This window comes from Dermacentor albipictus, chromosome 4 (assembly GCF_038994185.2).
Source record: "Dermacentor albipictus isolate Rhodes 1998 colony chromosome 4, USDA_Dalb.pri_finalv2, whole genome shotgun sequence".
In the NCBI taxonomy this organism is placed as follows: Eukaryota; Metazoa; Arthropoda; class Arachnida; order Ixodida; family Ixodidae; genus Dermacentor; species Dermacentor albipictus.
The window spans coordinates 122,224,978-122,240,199 of NC_091824.1; the positions used below are offsets into that span (position 1 = coordinate 122,224,978).

Here is a 15,222-nt window from a genome sequence, read left to right on the forward strand (position 1 = left end):
GGAGTTCCTGAACGAGCGTGGCTGGTGTCTTATCGTTTTAATCCGTAAAAAGCGAGAGCGAGGAGCAAAAACTGGAATCAAGATGGCGGGGCGGATGCTGCACGCGGCTTTTACAAACGCGTATTCGCTTTTCGTATCTTCTGCAGGTACCTTCCTGCGTAAACCGTCGCTTCCCCAACGAGTTAAAGAAGAAAGAAGCTTAAATTTGGCTGTGGGCGAGTCCTTTCAGAGAAAAGTGGGGCGAAGAGGATAGCGCCGTATGTGAGAGAGGGAGACGGTCCCCTGCTCATCCCCGGTTTCAGAGCCACGGTGCGAGCTCCTCGCTTCCCGCAGACGACCAACAAACAAAGATGGGCGGCGTGGGACAAAAAAAGTTGCAATGTACAGGAGCAGACGAAACTGTTCCTCAATAATTCATCGTTTACCGCATTTCGCACACCGCAAGATGGCGCGCCGCACGCATGCAGTTGTACGTCTGCTGTATACAGCACATACCTCGCGCAGAGGCGCCTCGATCCGCCACCGCCTGAGCCCCGCACGCGCAAATGCGATCCCGCTCGCTCGGCGAAGCTGGAAGTCGTTTTTCTTGTCGAAACACGTGCCGGGGCGCCATCTTTCTTCTAGTTCCTCGGTACACCTATGGAAGAGCGCAGTGGATGCGATGGTGAGGGGGCGTGCACAGTAGCGAATAGGAGAGAGGGGAGAGGGGGGTAAGAGAAAGCGCGTGCCTAATGAACGATCTGAGTTTCAGTCTGCGCGACGCTGTTCCGAAGAGAATAGACAGAAATCATCAAAATCAAAAGGAAGAAGAATGATAGGGAACACATTGAGAAGGAGCATATCTCAACACAGAGATGCACGTGCTAGCGCTGCAGTAGTTCGTGCGCGGACAAAGAGCAGTCGGCATTGGCGTTGCGCAACAACATAAACGACAACCATAACGAGCAGGGAGAAACCCGAAAAGCCGCCGCCACCACACCGCGGTCCACGAGAACGGGCACGTGAGAGGCGCGTATGTATGGCACGTCACTGTTGCATCCTTCCCGCTCTCTCGACGACCATGAGGATGCTGCTCTTTGCCGCGCTTCGCACAAAAATGCGCGCGGACCGCGCGCGTGCTTCTCGAAGCAAAGCAACGTCGTCTCTCGCTTTCTCTTTCCCCCGCTGCCGCTGTCTGTCTGTGTCTTTCGCTTCTTTCTTTACCTGCAAAACGGCCGTATTCCACTTGATCACGCGAAACGGCACCACTTGCATCCTCCCGACTACTTCGCGCTTCTTTCCCCACTCCCCTCGTGCGCCTCGAGAACCTCTTATAATCCGACTGCCGCCATCGATATGCCGCTAATTACACGCGCGACTCATTACAGGGTTCGTTTGTCTGTTGCACTCTTCCCGTGCGAGCATGCGCCACGTACCGGCTTATAATTAAACTGGGCGCGTGATTCTGCGTGCCGCGAGAAACACGCACATATGTAAACATCGCCTCTTGGATTATGCTGCTTGGTGCGCTCTTCTTATCTGATTACCTCCTTACGCGGTCTTCTTTACATTTTCTTTTTTTATTTAGCTTTATTCCATGGGAAACCACGCTTCCCGGTTTGGCGAACGAGACCTCCGTCGTGCACGAACAGGATTCGAACAAAGAAAAAAGAAGAGAAAGAGAGCCAGTTTATCGCGGCGTAATTTCTGTGATGAAGTGCCTGATTGTTAACTGTAGAGTCTTGCCTGCCTCTGTACTAACTCCTGTTCTTCCGTATATGATTTCCTGGTGTATTTTCTCTCTTCTCTTGCAGGACGAGAAAAGCCAGACAATCTCGACGAACTGCAGGCTGACGCAGGTTGGTTGATACCCACGATATCGCTCTTATTTTTTTTTTTCTTCCTCCTCGCCTAATGTTGTGCTCCCTCCTTTTACTACTGATATCGCTGAAAGATGAGCACGCTGCGAAGGGCGCCATAAAAACGTAATTTTGTGCCGATGGGAATTTGGCGTGCAGGCGCCGCATTTCCAGGCTCAGCACCCGGGCAGCTTGCTTTCTACGGCGAAATATGTGTTGTTGCCGTTGTTTTGATTTAGTACCGCCTCTATTCGCCGTTGTTTAACTTCAATATACAGACTTCTGAGCGCGTTTGCTTATTTGTGCGGGTAGAAACGTAAAAAAATAAACTTTGTTTACAGAACGCTTCATTCCTAGTGAAGGTTAAGCGTCCTCTCGTCAGGCGTAACTTATGGCCCCTTTTTAAACCAGGAACGCGAAAGCGCTCATAGTATATAGAAGTGGTCGCCACGTCCCTGGGGAAAAGACGAAACGTCGCATACAGAGCTTAAGTCTTAAACAGTACGATAATGGTGCTCGCTGTCCTAGTATAATATGCAATTTACGGTTGAAACATGACAGCATAGAGGAAGCGCACGTAGTTTGTTTTTAATAAATAGGATTTTGACGTCATGCAGAGTAGTGATATGTAGCATAGAACTATCAGAAAGCAACATAACGAAGTGTAACAGCTCAGTGTTGAATAATGCGGCTTAGTGAAGTATAACGCTTAATACGCAGGGCGCTGTGCGCTCAGGAATAGACGAAGTGATGGTTCCTTGTGTCAGACTAAATGCGTGTTTCATGTTTGACTCTCTCAAGAAAACGCTTTGAAAACGGAATTAAGAATGCATGGGAAGGCCTCCAGCAACAAGAGTGGCACGCCACGTTTTCCTTTCTTTCTTTGTTTTCTTAGTTGGTATGGTGTACTACAGCATGGTATATTACAGCATAGTGTAATATAGCACGGTGTCCAACGTAGTAACAATGCAGCAAAGTACTGTGCAGTAATACACACAGGACACAAAAAGTGTTATTTCGTCATTTCCAACCATTGTGTCCTCACACCTACATATTTCCATGACATAGATCAATTGACACTGTCGTTGCTCGTACTTTCTGTCGGTTTCTCGCATCAATGATAGCCTCACAATGTTAGCCTCGCGTCTCTCATAAACTCTGTCCTGCTTTTTTGACGTCAGAACCCGTCAGACATTTAGTCAATTAGTCAACCGAAGGTAATTCAGAAAGATTATTCATGTTGTGCGGTATATATAAAGTCATTTTGAATTCCTCACTGCTCATGGAACTCGAAGCTGTCTTCACCGTACTATGGCTATCTATGCAACGAAGCCAGCTTACGGAATTTGTTTTTGAGATGAGAGCTTTGATTAGTGCCTTGGTCACTGCTGTCATATGTCATGTCTTTGTCAGCATGTCGCAAGCATTCATCTTCTGTGCTCACAGCGCTGGACGGATGCTCACCTCAAGTGGAATGCATCAGACTTCGGGGGCATTGGCGTGCTGCGCATTCCATCTGGGCAAGTCTGGAAGCCGGACCTGGTCCTCTACAACAAGTGAGACTACAGAACGTATTCGGGCAGTCAGGGCCCTTTAAAGCTTGTAGCGAGAGAATGCTCGGAAATGTCTGTTATGCCCCTTACGCGCTTTCTTGTATGTTGCTGCATGACAGGGTGTTTTCAGTTCTAGAGGGCTCCTGTTCGATTCGCATGTATAGCAATGAGGGCGTCGGCGATCTGGTGAGTGAGTGAGTGAGTGAGTGAGTGAGTGAGTGAGTGAGTGAGTGAGTGAGTGAGTGAGTGAGTGAGTGAGTGAGTGAGTGAGTGAGTGAGTGAGTGAGTGAGTGAGTGAGTGAGTGAGTGAGTGAGTGAGTGAGTGAGTGAGTGAGTGAGTGAGTGAGTGAGTGAGTGAGCGAGCGAGCGAGCGAGCGAGCGAGCGAGCGAGCGAGTGAGTGAGTGAGTGAGTGAGTGAGTGAGTGAGTGAGTGAGTGAGTGAGTGAGTGAGTGAGTGAGTGAGTGAGTGAGTGAGTGAGTGAGTGAGTGAGTGAGTGAGTGAGTGAGTGAGTGAGTGATCAAAGTGAGTGAGTGAGCGAGTTACTCAGCCAGTAAACTTAACGTTGTCCACTTCAAGCGAGTTTATGCGTGGTCGCGTAAGAGGCAATTTCAATGCTACATGCAGCGCGTCTTTTACGCTTGTCTTCTGCGTAAGTATTCGTCTCATCGAAGATAGTGCTTCCTTAGCAGTACTAGTCGAACAGGCTGACGTAAATTAACATTAATGCACGCTTGTTGTAATGATGTGATAATTTATTGACCACTGTTTATTGGATATGCTTGTGCTGTTACGCTAAGTGAAATCATCCTCTAATACTAGTTAGCTTCATTTATCCGTCTCTTTTGCAAATCGAAGATTCCACGGTTGATTGCCAATAATTCAAATTGACGACTAGGATTACTCTGGCAGGAGGCTGAAAGCTACTGTAGGAGGAGGAGGAGGAGGAGGAGGAGGAGGAGGAGGAGGAGGAGGAGGAGGAGGATTCAAACTGCGCGCTGATCTAGCCTTCCAGGGTCATGCCGGCAATCTCTGCGCCCGGTGGTCTCCTTCAGCCGTGCGGGGATAGACATGCACATAGTCACAAACATACTGGGCTTCTTTGGGTAATTTACTGCATCCGCGCCGGTAATTATGTGTTAATGTAATTAAGTATCGGAAAACATTATCTCTTGAAATTCAAGTTTCAACGCAGCCACGTCAGAAACGCATAGGTGTGTAGCACTCTGTCATTAATCCATGCGACGAGCAGAGCTCTTTAACGATCCGCACAATTACTATGCACTGACTCCGCCGCATTTCGCCTCCATCTAGCTTGATCCGCCTGATCCCGTTATTGACCTCATGACCCGAAGGATTAGTTCCGCTCTCACAAATTAGCGAACCCGTATTTTCTTTTTTTAAGTTTCGTCCAAAAATAGCTTGTTTGGTGTGAATGACGGGCGAAAGTATGAATTTCGTATAGCTAGTGTAGGCTTTTGTGGTTTTTGTCGCATAAAAAGTGATCCACAAAGCGATAGTGCTCGTATCGCTGTACAGACCCACCGTGGTAGCTCAGGGGATATGGCCTTACACCGATGAGTATGAGGTCGCGGGTTCGAGTGCGGCCGCACCGGGCTGCATTCTGATGAAGGTGGAATACAAAATCCTTCGTGTAACGCGCACTCTGTGCCGGTAAAGAAACCCAGGGGGTCAACATTATCTTGGAGCCCTACACTACGGCGTGCCTCATAATCATATTGTCGTTGGGGCATTTAAAATTTTGAGGACGCTTAAGCTTCGCCTTTAAGAGTGGAACGCAGTAGCAGTCAAAGATCCCTGAATGCTTCTCACGCTTTCCGGAAAATGCAGCGTACGTAACCGTAATGTTTACCGGGAAACGCTGGCCGCGAACGCTATGCACGAAGGCGGGAGTTGTGGTAGAAACGCGGCCTCTTGCGTGGGCCGCGATGCGGTGGAGGCGAGCGCCATCTGGAGGTATTGCAAGGAACCGGGCGCGCCGCTCCGTGGCCCCCGAGATACTGACGCGCCGGCGCGCGCCAGTAGCGGACGCCGCGGCCGATCTGTGAACTGTAGAGACGCTGGAAAAAAAGGGTTTCTTTGAGTTTTCGCGTAACAGAATTATGTTTTCTCGTATATTCAAATTACAGTCCGAGAGCTATCATGTGTGTAGGTTGTGTGTAAGTCGTATTTTACGATTTTCCACGTATTTTAACTTGCGAAATAGAATTATTTCAGTGAATTTTTTGCGTCACATGGAGGGCCTGGATATGTGTGGTACGAAAATCTGTTTTGCCGAAACGACCTCCGACGCCGTGCGTGGAACGCCGACGCCGGACTTTTTGCGACACGGGCTGTTGAACGCTATCGCGTTAAAATGCCAGAATTAGTGCTAATCCCCGTGCACCGCACCTGTCGAAATTCCTAAGGTGTGGTGTTTTACAACTTCGCCGCTGCAGAACGAAGCTTCTATAAAAAAAATGACGAAGCAATAAGCAAGTGGCGCACGCGCCTGGTAGTAGGTAACAGACGTCGTATAGGTACTACAACGTGGACCGCACCAAGCATGTACACAGTTGGCCAAGCCTCGCTTATAACAATGGTAACGAAACCTTATGCAGCGCGACTTATCGTTGAGCAAGGACAAAGTCGGTCACAGTGAACTAACTCCATCACTGGGCCCCGGGTAAAGTCAAGGGCGAATGATTCAGCCGAATTAGTTTTCTTCCCTGAAGAAAAATGATCAGGATGTCTAAAGCTACAACGCGACAAATGTCCGGTACCGCTGTGGAACGCGCATGGTGGCAGTTTTTCTTTTCCTTTTCTTCTTTTTTTTCTTTTTTCTTTTTTTTATACAGCCATAGCGCATGAGCGTTGGTTTCCCTTGCGCCTCAGCTGCACCTTGGCGTTCTCTCACAGCGCACGCGGCGACTACCATGCGGGCCACCTGGGCAGCAACGTGATCGTGCGGTGGACGGGCGAGGTGCTGTTCCCGGTGCAGGCGGTGCTGTCGAGCGCCTGCCGCCTGGACTTGCACTACTTCCCATTCGACGTGCACCTCTGCGAACTGCAGTTCGTCTCCTGGACGTACGACTCGCAGCAGGCACGTCCTCCGTTCCGCACCGCGTGTGATTCCCTCCCGAGGGGACGTCTGAGCAGACATAACAGGATGCTGACAGATGGTAGTTATTCATGTAGAGCGATAATTACAGCATGCTGTAAGAGAACAGTTCCTGTATTGACACAAAGCTACCTTGGCTGACAAAAAACCTAGCTGCCACAGGGACTGCTGGAACTGCGAGTGACTTGAACCAATTCGTTTGCTCATACTCCGCCCAGTTAGTTGGGTACATCGTCATTTGTTGATGTCGTACTCCGCACGCAGATAAGAGACGCGGCTCATTTCGGTGACTTCTGTATCTGTGCATGTTTCTTTCATCCTGCATGGGCAGAAACAAAGAAGGGTTCCTTTTTCCGCCACGTCAGTTGCCGCCCGTTACCCGAATAAGTTACATCGCGTCGATGCACACAACCATCGTCGATCGGTCGGTCGGTCGGTCGGTCGGTCGGTCGGTCGGTCGGTCGGTCGGTCGGTCGGTCGGTCGGTCGGTCGGTCGGTCGGTCGGTCGGTCGGTCGGTCGGTCGGTCGGTCGGTCGGTCTCCATCTACTTTCTCTTTCTCTGTCCATATATCCACCTTTTATTTTGTCTATTATTTTTTCCTACCGTACTCAATTTTCTATACCTCTCAGCTACAGCATACGGGAGGCAGGCGGCTGACTTTGGAGTCTTTTCCCTCTATTTCGTCTCTCCAAGAGAAGGATGCGTTTTCTCAAGAATACATAACGCCCGTAGACTTGTCGGTTGCATCCGCAGTTCTCAGTTCCCGCTTGTCCATGTGCAGTTTGCGTCCTTACATCGTTGTGGCGCACTAGCGCGTATCACTTTGACATGCACAGTCAAGTACTTTGGCCCTTCTATAACAGACTTCCTCTCTCGCGCAGGTGGAACTGGAGCCGGCCCAGACCACGGACGGCCTGGGCCGTTTTCTCAGGCACGGCGAGTTCGAGCTGCTCGAGATGACCGTCGCCCAGCAGGTGCACCCGCCTCCGGACGCGTCCGCGTCGACTGCGGCTGCGTCCATCGCTGCGGGCGAAGAGGGCGACGGCGTAGCTGCGACGGCGGCCCCTCAATACCGGGGCGTCACGTACACCCTGCGGCTTCGCCGGCGGCCCGGATCGCAGCTCCTGCACCTGGTGCTGCCGTGCGTGGTGGTGAACGCGCTGGCCCTGCTGGGCTTCCTGGTGCCCTGCGAGTCCGGCGAAAAGGTGACGCTGGGCATCAACACGCTGCTCTGCCTGGCCGTCTTCCTGGTCGTGGTGCGCGACAGCCTGCCCCCCGCCGCCTCGGTGCCCTTGCTCAGTGAGTGCGCGCGACCGACGCTGGGCGTCGCCGTGGCGGACGTTGCGACGTTTCGTTGAACTTGCGTTGACGAATTGCAAAATATACATGGATACATCCGTAATATACAGCACAATATTTAATGCGTTAGCATCAGGAGTGTCAAAGTAGAAAAAAGTATGTTTATGAAGTGTGGGAAGCCGGTCACTGGGTTGAGGGAATATATATATATATATATATATATATATATATATATATATATATATATATATATATATATATATATATATATATATATATATATATATATATATATATATATATATATAGGGGTGGGGGGGGGGAGTTCATGGTCGCTTCACTTAAACCGGACGAGGAGCAGACAGAGGGACATTAACCAATGCGCATTCGAGTTGGATACTTTGCATCGGGAGGAAAATCACATAAAAATGTATGTATAAGGCGGGAGTTCACAAAGAGATGTATTAAATGTAGGTTTGTGTTCACGAGGGCTGGTTGGCTGATGCAAGGCAGAGTGTCTGATCGGTTAATTAGATAAAACGAGAAAGAATAAGAAGGGAAGCACGAAGAGCATCATTAGATAACACAATCTATGTGGATAATCCGCAGTGCTCTCAGTGTCTATCATGTAGGCCGGTAGACCTCAAGGTTTCCAAAGAAACCCCACCACAGAAGTCTAAATCTGAGCTGCTGCAGTTGCCGGAGAACACTGGTCTGTTTTTGCTGCGAAAAGAATTCTTGTTTATGAAAAATGTCACAGAATATCGGCGAAACCAAAAAGCCCGCCACAACTCTACAGCTTTGTGACGGGAGCTTAAGAGCGCGCGTCACTTTTGCACGCGGCGTCTGCGCAGGCGTGTACTACGGCCTGAGCACGTGCGTGGTGGCGTGCACGACGGCGCTGAGTGTGGTGACGCTCAGCCTGCACCACCGGGGATCCCGGGGCGCCGAGGTACCGCGCGGACTGCGCCGGCTCGTGCTGGGATTTCTGGCCCGGCTGCTGCTGCTCGGCTGCTGCGGACCTAGCGGCGACGAACGAAAGGTGTGTGTGTGGGTGGGTGTGAGCGTGTGTGTGTGTGGATGTGCGTGGGTGGGTAGGTGGGTGGATGGGTAGGTGAACGTGTGTCGGTGAGTGGGTGTGAGGGGTAGGTGTGTGTGGGTGTCGGTAGGTGGGTGTGTGGGGGGTGGGGGGTGTAAGTGTGTGTGTGTGTGTATGTATGTGTGTGTGGGTGTGTGCATGGGTTGGTGGGTGTGGGTGTGGGTAGGGGTGGGCGTGTGCGGGTGTGTATGTGTGGGGGTGTGCGGGGGGGTGTGGGGGGGGGTGTGGGGGGGTGTGTGGGGGGGTGGGGGTGCAAAACAAATCCCGGCCACGGCGGCCGCATTTCGCTGGTGGACGAAATGCAATAGACGCCCGTGTACCTTGCATTGGGTGCACGTTAAAGAACTTGTTCAAGATTAAACCGGAGTTCCTCACTATGGTGTCCCTCATAATCATATCGTGGTTTTGACCCGTGAGACCTCAGAATTTAAATCGGTCGTTTCGTGGGGACAAGGGGCGCCTGAGCGGGCGTCAAGACGAGTCGATCGAGTGCACTGTGTCTCACATCGAAGGCGAGGCTGCATATGACACGCATGCACGAGGATCGTCGGCCACAGTGACACCAGTGCATGATCATTGTGTATAGACATGAAAGTAGGCGTAAAAGCTTTCTCTCCGAAACGTTAAGATCAGGCGTCGTAGTTTTGGGGTGAAATGATTCGCCACGCACGTGACGTGGTTCACTGAGCGCCTATGCGAAACGCATGCTGCTCACATTATAGTATGTGCCTATAGCAGTATACATACGCTGATGGAGATCATTAGGTTGAGCTTAAGGAGTGAGCTTAAGTAAGCCAGAGAGGCAGAACGGACGCGCCGTATTTTTAGTTGTTTCCTCACGAACCCAGGGACAGGCACCGCGGGGGCGTCAGCTTTTAATTGCTTATACAATGGCCTTCTCTGGCGTCCTAATAAAGCGTTCAAACGAGCTGCCAAAAAAAAATTATTTTTCGTCCATCGATGAGATCCTCTTGACGAGGTGTGTGAGCTGCGAAAGGGTGCGTTGTAGTCTCGGTAGGCTGGCAGCTCCCGATCCGTCCTTGTGTATGTGGAGTCCATTTATTCGTATATTGCCGACTTCCGGGATTGTTGTCCCTCCCACCTTAGGGTGATACCGGGCCTCCCTCGGGACGCTGTTTCGAATAATAAACGTTTTTTTCTCTTTCTCTCTTCCATCGATGACTCATATGCTACAATGGCTACTTACATGCAATAATTCTGATGACTCCCAGCATACCTCTGTTTTACCAGGGATATGCCTAGCCGCTAGTATGTAGGCCGCTATATCAAAGGACATGAATGATGACAGCATATTCGTAAGGCCTTATGAAACTAAGGATGAAACTAAGGAATGTGACTGAAGAACAGCAAATTTTATTATCGCTGGAGTGAACTTGTCGTCATGTACAGTATGCGAGTGTTCACCGGCCGTGCCGTGAAGCGCAATAAATTTGACCATCCGCGTGTAAGCGTTCGCGCCACGAGCTAAGCTTTATTTAGCCTCTCCCGCATTCACCAATGCATGCGCATTCTTTGTTGGAATGAGCGATAACGCCGAACGCAATGCCTGTGGGTGCGAAGAAACTGCATGACATCTTCTGAGCCCGTCCTTTGAAAATGAAAGACTTGCCTTTTGCACCACTGTAAATCACCTAGACGGTATTCTGAATTCTTCCTGATTCTTTCGAATTCTTCCAAATTATTTCCGGTATTCGAATTCTGGGCAGGAGTGGCAATGCTTTGGCCAGAGAAATCATGGAGGCATATCATATTAGAAACAAAAAGGGTGCCTGTATTAGCGACATGTACGTCGGTTGCTTTGCGGAGCAAAGATAAGCAGTCTTTATAAATGATGCTGTAATCTATACGCTTCTTCATATGACGCATTGGTTGGCTTGATGGACAGTGCGGTTGCGCGATCCTGGTCTGCTGTGTACCTAAGTAGGCGAAATTTTCAGAATAACATTTAGTGGCGAGCTAGCCCTTGTCCTCTGCTTTTCTGTCTATCTTCTGTCCCCTCTCGGAATAGCGCTTGCCAGTATACAGTTGTTAAACACCTAGACGGAATACGTTCCCCGTTGGACACGACGGTCGGACCAATGTCCCACATATCACAGCTGCGGAAGGCCACAAAAGCGCTGCTGCAATTTCCGAAGGCAACCGGGACCGTGTGCGATACAGCGCCGAGAATTTTCACAATGTCGGCGACATCGACGCAGGTCTTTTTCTCTCAATCTTTTCTTCCCCTTCCCCCGTGCGGGGTATTCATAACAGGACCCCAGTCCTGGTTACCCCCCTTGCCTTTAACTCTGTCCTTCCTCGTGCGGCTCGCAGAACCACCACCAGCGCCACGACTCGTCGCGGGAGTCGAGCAAGTCGTCCCGTCTGCAGCCGCCGAGTCCGTCGCTGGACTCGGACAAGCTCGAGCTGGACCACATCGAGCGGTACAACTTCTCCCCGCGGCTGCGGCACCGCAAGGAGTTCTGCGCCGGACTCGGGAGCGTGCTGGGCGGCGGGGTCCCGCCGCCTCCGGTGCCGGGACCCGCGGTCGACGGCTCCTCGGACGAGTTCGAGAAGCAGTTCCTGCGGGTGCTCGCTAAGGTATATACGCGCACACCTGTTGCCGCCGGCAGAGCAGGAGAAGCGAGAGAGAGTTAAAGAAAATCTCGAGTTATCATCCGTGTTATGCATGCTTGTATCGCTATTTCGTATGAGGCGATTGAGATTATACAGAAAGGACTAAAAATATATATATGAAGGAATAAAATAATAAAAATAACAAATATAGGCAATATACAAAATTGTGCCAAGGAGTACGATGAAGGGTCGTGTGTGGACTATAGTGGATTTTTAATCGTGAATGCGAAGGGGCGCTGCGATGTTCCAACCAGCAGGCAAACACCGAAGAAAACACGATAACACACACACACGATCGTATGTGAGCGTGTTTTCTTCGTGCTTGTCTTGCAATAATTGCGCAGTGCGACCTCGCATTTATTAAAGAGTACTGCGTCCCCGTTTCTGTTTCAAGCTCCCAGGGAATAAGTTGTCTGCATGCACCAGTCGAGTATGTCAAGTAATGTCGGGTAATATAAAGCCACAAGCTGAGTGAACTCTCCTGTCGCGCTCCCTCGATGTCATAAAGAGCACGAGCGGAGACTGCATTCGGGCGTTGTGAGGACAGAGCGAAATGCCCATTTCACACGAAGAAGATATGGTTTGAACATGGTTCATGACGGCTACGCCTGTAGCATAAGATGAAGACGCAGAAAGGCAACGAAAAATACGGAGATTACTTTGTTCTGCTCGGCTGCTCGACCTCCTCGAGCAGTATTCTATTTCCCCACCTCATCGTTAACTGAACACGGTTCACCGTGAGCATGCCGCAGCGTTAGTCCATACTTTTATTTGCGTTTTTATGTGCACGTGCGTTCGCTCCAAAAGAAATGGAAGCTGAACGTTCCATACTCGTGAGATGCAGGGCGAAAATCATAGCAGGCGAGAGAATGTCTAGACGGATGCAGAGTGATGTAGACGGACGTTGCGAACGCTCAAAAGAGCTCCAGAAGCAACTATTAACGTGCTTTAGAAGAATGCCGTTGCTGGAAACGGTGGCATTCTTAACTTGGGGAAAATCGCAGACTTTGGTCAGGGCTGTGTCCCTCTCTTTCTTTCGTCTGCTGCGACCTTCGTGCTGCGGCTAGCAAGTTACGTGTGAAAATGTAACGATCAACCACAAAATGATTACGGACCGCGAAAACACATGGCGAAATGGTCACATCTGTTCCACATACTGGTGATGCTGCTAACTGTCCAGAGCCTCACTTACAACCGGATGCACGACTTGTTGCGCTCCTATAGGCCAGCAGTAAGCAGCTTGCGTGGTCCGTAATGTATTGGTGTCGGCTGAGCAAAGTGTATACTGCCTCTGCACAGGTGTACCAGACGATCGAGAAGAACGAGCTTCGCGTGGCGGAACGCGATCGGCGCGACGCGGTGCGGGGGGAGTGGCACCAAGTGGCTGTCGTCTGCGACCGCTTCCTGCTGGCCGCTTTCCTGCTCTCCATCGCCGTGGCCGCCTGCGTAGTGCTCTTCTCCGCAGCGCCGCCGCCCAACAGGCCCTGACCGCCGGCGGGTGCAGTGAAACGAGTCAGCGAGAAGCCCAGTGCTGCAGTGATGGTGCGCCGACATGCTCGCGCCACCTTGTTCTCCTGTTGTGGCCGACGCTCGCTTCTATTGTGGCCGCCGCCAATGTCGTCGAGTCGTTCTACGGCGCGACACGGCGTTCAGACAGCGGTGGGACCCGGAGAACTTCTGCGAAGCCTGCGGCTTCCTTCCGTCGTTGCGAGAGACATTGCTGGCCTCGTGGGGTTTGGAACCTTTTGAGAAACGAGCTTGGAGCCAGGGCTTCTCTACGCCGATAGAATATGGCCGGGGCGTGCGTGGCTAAATACTCCCGTCTCGCAGATTCTGTGCGGTGCGGCAGAAGTTGACAGCCCGCCGTGTCACACTGTCTCTTGCCGGGCGATGGAGTAATCCTCGATTCGGACACCCCGGTAACGACGCGATCACTTCTCTCTGAGCTATGCTTTGACGGAATTTCAACAGAAATTCTAATGTTCCTTAATGATGCACCACTGTACTCCTAGGATCTTACATGAAAGTACAGGGATTCATGAACTGCATGTGTGTTCCATTATTATTATTATTATTATTATTATTATTATTATTATTATTATTATTATTATTATTATTATTATTATTATTATTATTATTATTATTATTATTATTATTATTATTATTATTATTATTACTATTATTATTATTATTATTATTATTATTATTATTATTATTATTATTATTATTATTATTATTATTATTATTATTATTATTATTATTATTATTATTGTTGTTGTTATTATTATTATTATTATTATTATTATTATTATTATTATTATTATTATTATTATTATTATTATTATTATTATTATTATTATTATTATTATTATTATTATTATTATTATTATTATTATTATTATTATTATTATTCGAAATGCGGCTACGGCTTCCGTGCTGTTGCGTGGAACTACCGAGACAGTGTGTGAGACTGTGCACGACAGGATCAGCTTTGCGAGGTACCGACAAAGCCATGACGCTGAGTCTGGCTGGGCGGAAATCGGGGAAGAATTGTATGTAGCATTTCGTATTAGCCTAAAATGTTTATATAAATGAGCCAAAAGGCGTCATAATTGGTATGTAACTATACCTAGATTTTTACACACCCTCTCAATGCAAAAATACTTTATTTTAGAGCTTGTATGTTACATATTTTAAAATTTTCGAATGGTTTGCCGTATTCAGGCTGTAGCTCAAGCGTTAGAACCTGCGCGAACAAAAAATTGTTCGCGCTAACTGCGCTAATTGGTTGCTAAACTTCACGAAGAAATATCGCTACTGAAAGGGGGGTGTGGTTCTAAATTGAGACCTGATTAGGTGGATAAAATTATAAATCGTGGAGAGCAACCAGCGGCTCACCATGGCCGCTGGTTGTTCTCCAGAAATCTCAATTACTTCAAGAAGCAGGGTATAAAAACTACATTTCAGCGGTGCGCAGACATTTTCCCGTGGGTGGGCAGAGCAACCCGGATGAAAGACGAGAGGAAGCCCACAATACGAGCGCAGACTAACATAGGAACATAGGAGAAACGCTCGTAAACACCACGTTATGCACTTGGATGGGCTTCAGCCGCAGTTTACCTTGCGCAGGCGCAATCAAACGCGATGGCTGTTGGCCGCTAACGGTGATCGTTCAGTTACTGCAAAAAAAAAGTTGTAGCTGACGTTAGCAAAAGCGTTGATGACTCCGACGCGATGTGGTTTCGTGCTTGTTCCATTGTTTTTAACACCGTACACGAGGTATAGCTTTCGTGTCTGTCTGTAGAGTGTAAGAAGAACACGCGTGTACGTTCTTAAAAAACGATCTCACGATTTCTTACCATCTCCGGTCCTGTCGTCGCCGAGAGTGCTTGCCCAAAAGCTGAGCCATGGCTGTCGGTGCCAGCACTTTACAGTAGCGTCTGTGAACGCAAAAAGATATTCGCCGCGAGAACTTTGGCGACATTTTCTTTTTCTTTTCTTTTTATATGTGCGCTATCTCTGTAAACCAAGCTTGTGTCCCGTTATCGAGAAAACCAGGAGACTCGATCTGGACTGGGATCAAACGCCTCATCGACGCCGGGTGAGGCAGACAGGTTTCTAAGCGAGCTGTGCGCGCCCTGCTTATCGCCGTCTCTCTTCACCTTCACTCTTCCAT

General features: G+C 49.4%; 1 protein-coding gene across 2 annotated transcripts in view; it reads left to right on the forward strand.

Annotated features, from left to right (window-relative positions):
• LOC135917787 (neuronal acetylcholine receptor subunit alpha-10-like) overlaps nt 1-13,583 on the forward strand; it is a 314,970-nt gene extending 301,387 nt beyond the window's left edge. For both annotated transcript variants that reach the window (XM_065451392.1, XM_070537539.1), the window contains 7 exons: nt 1,794-1,838; nt 3,285-3,394; nt 6,309-6,492; nt 7,393-7,810; nt 8,665-8,852; nt 11,244-11,510; nt 12,846-13,583. In XM_065451392.1, the coding sequence (XP_065307464.1) occupies nt 1,794-1,838; nt 3,285-3,394; nt 6,309-6,492; nt 7,393-7,810; nt 8,665-8,852; nt 11,244-11,510; nt 12,846-13,034 (1,401 nt within the window). In that variant the 3' untranslated portion in view covers nt 13,035-13,583. The remainder of the gene's footprint in view (nt 1-1,793; nt 1,839-3,284; nt 3,395-6,308; nt 6,493-7,392; nt 7,811-8,664; nt 8,853-11,243; nt 11,511-12,845) is intronic.
• The last annotated feature ends 1,639 nt before the right edge of the window (nt 13,584-15,222 follow it).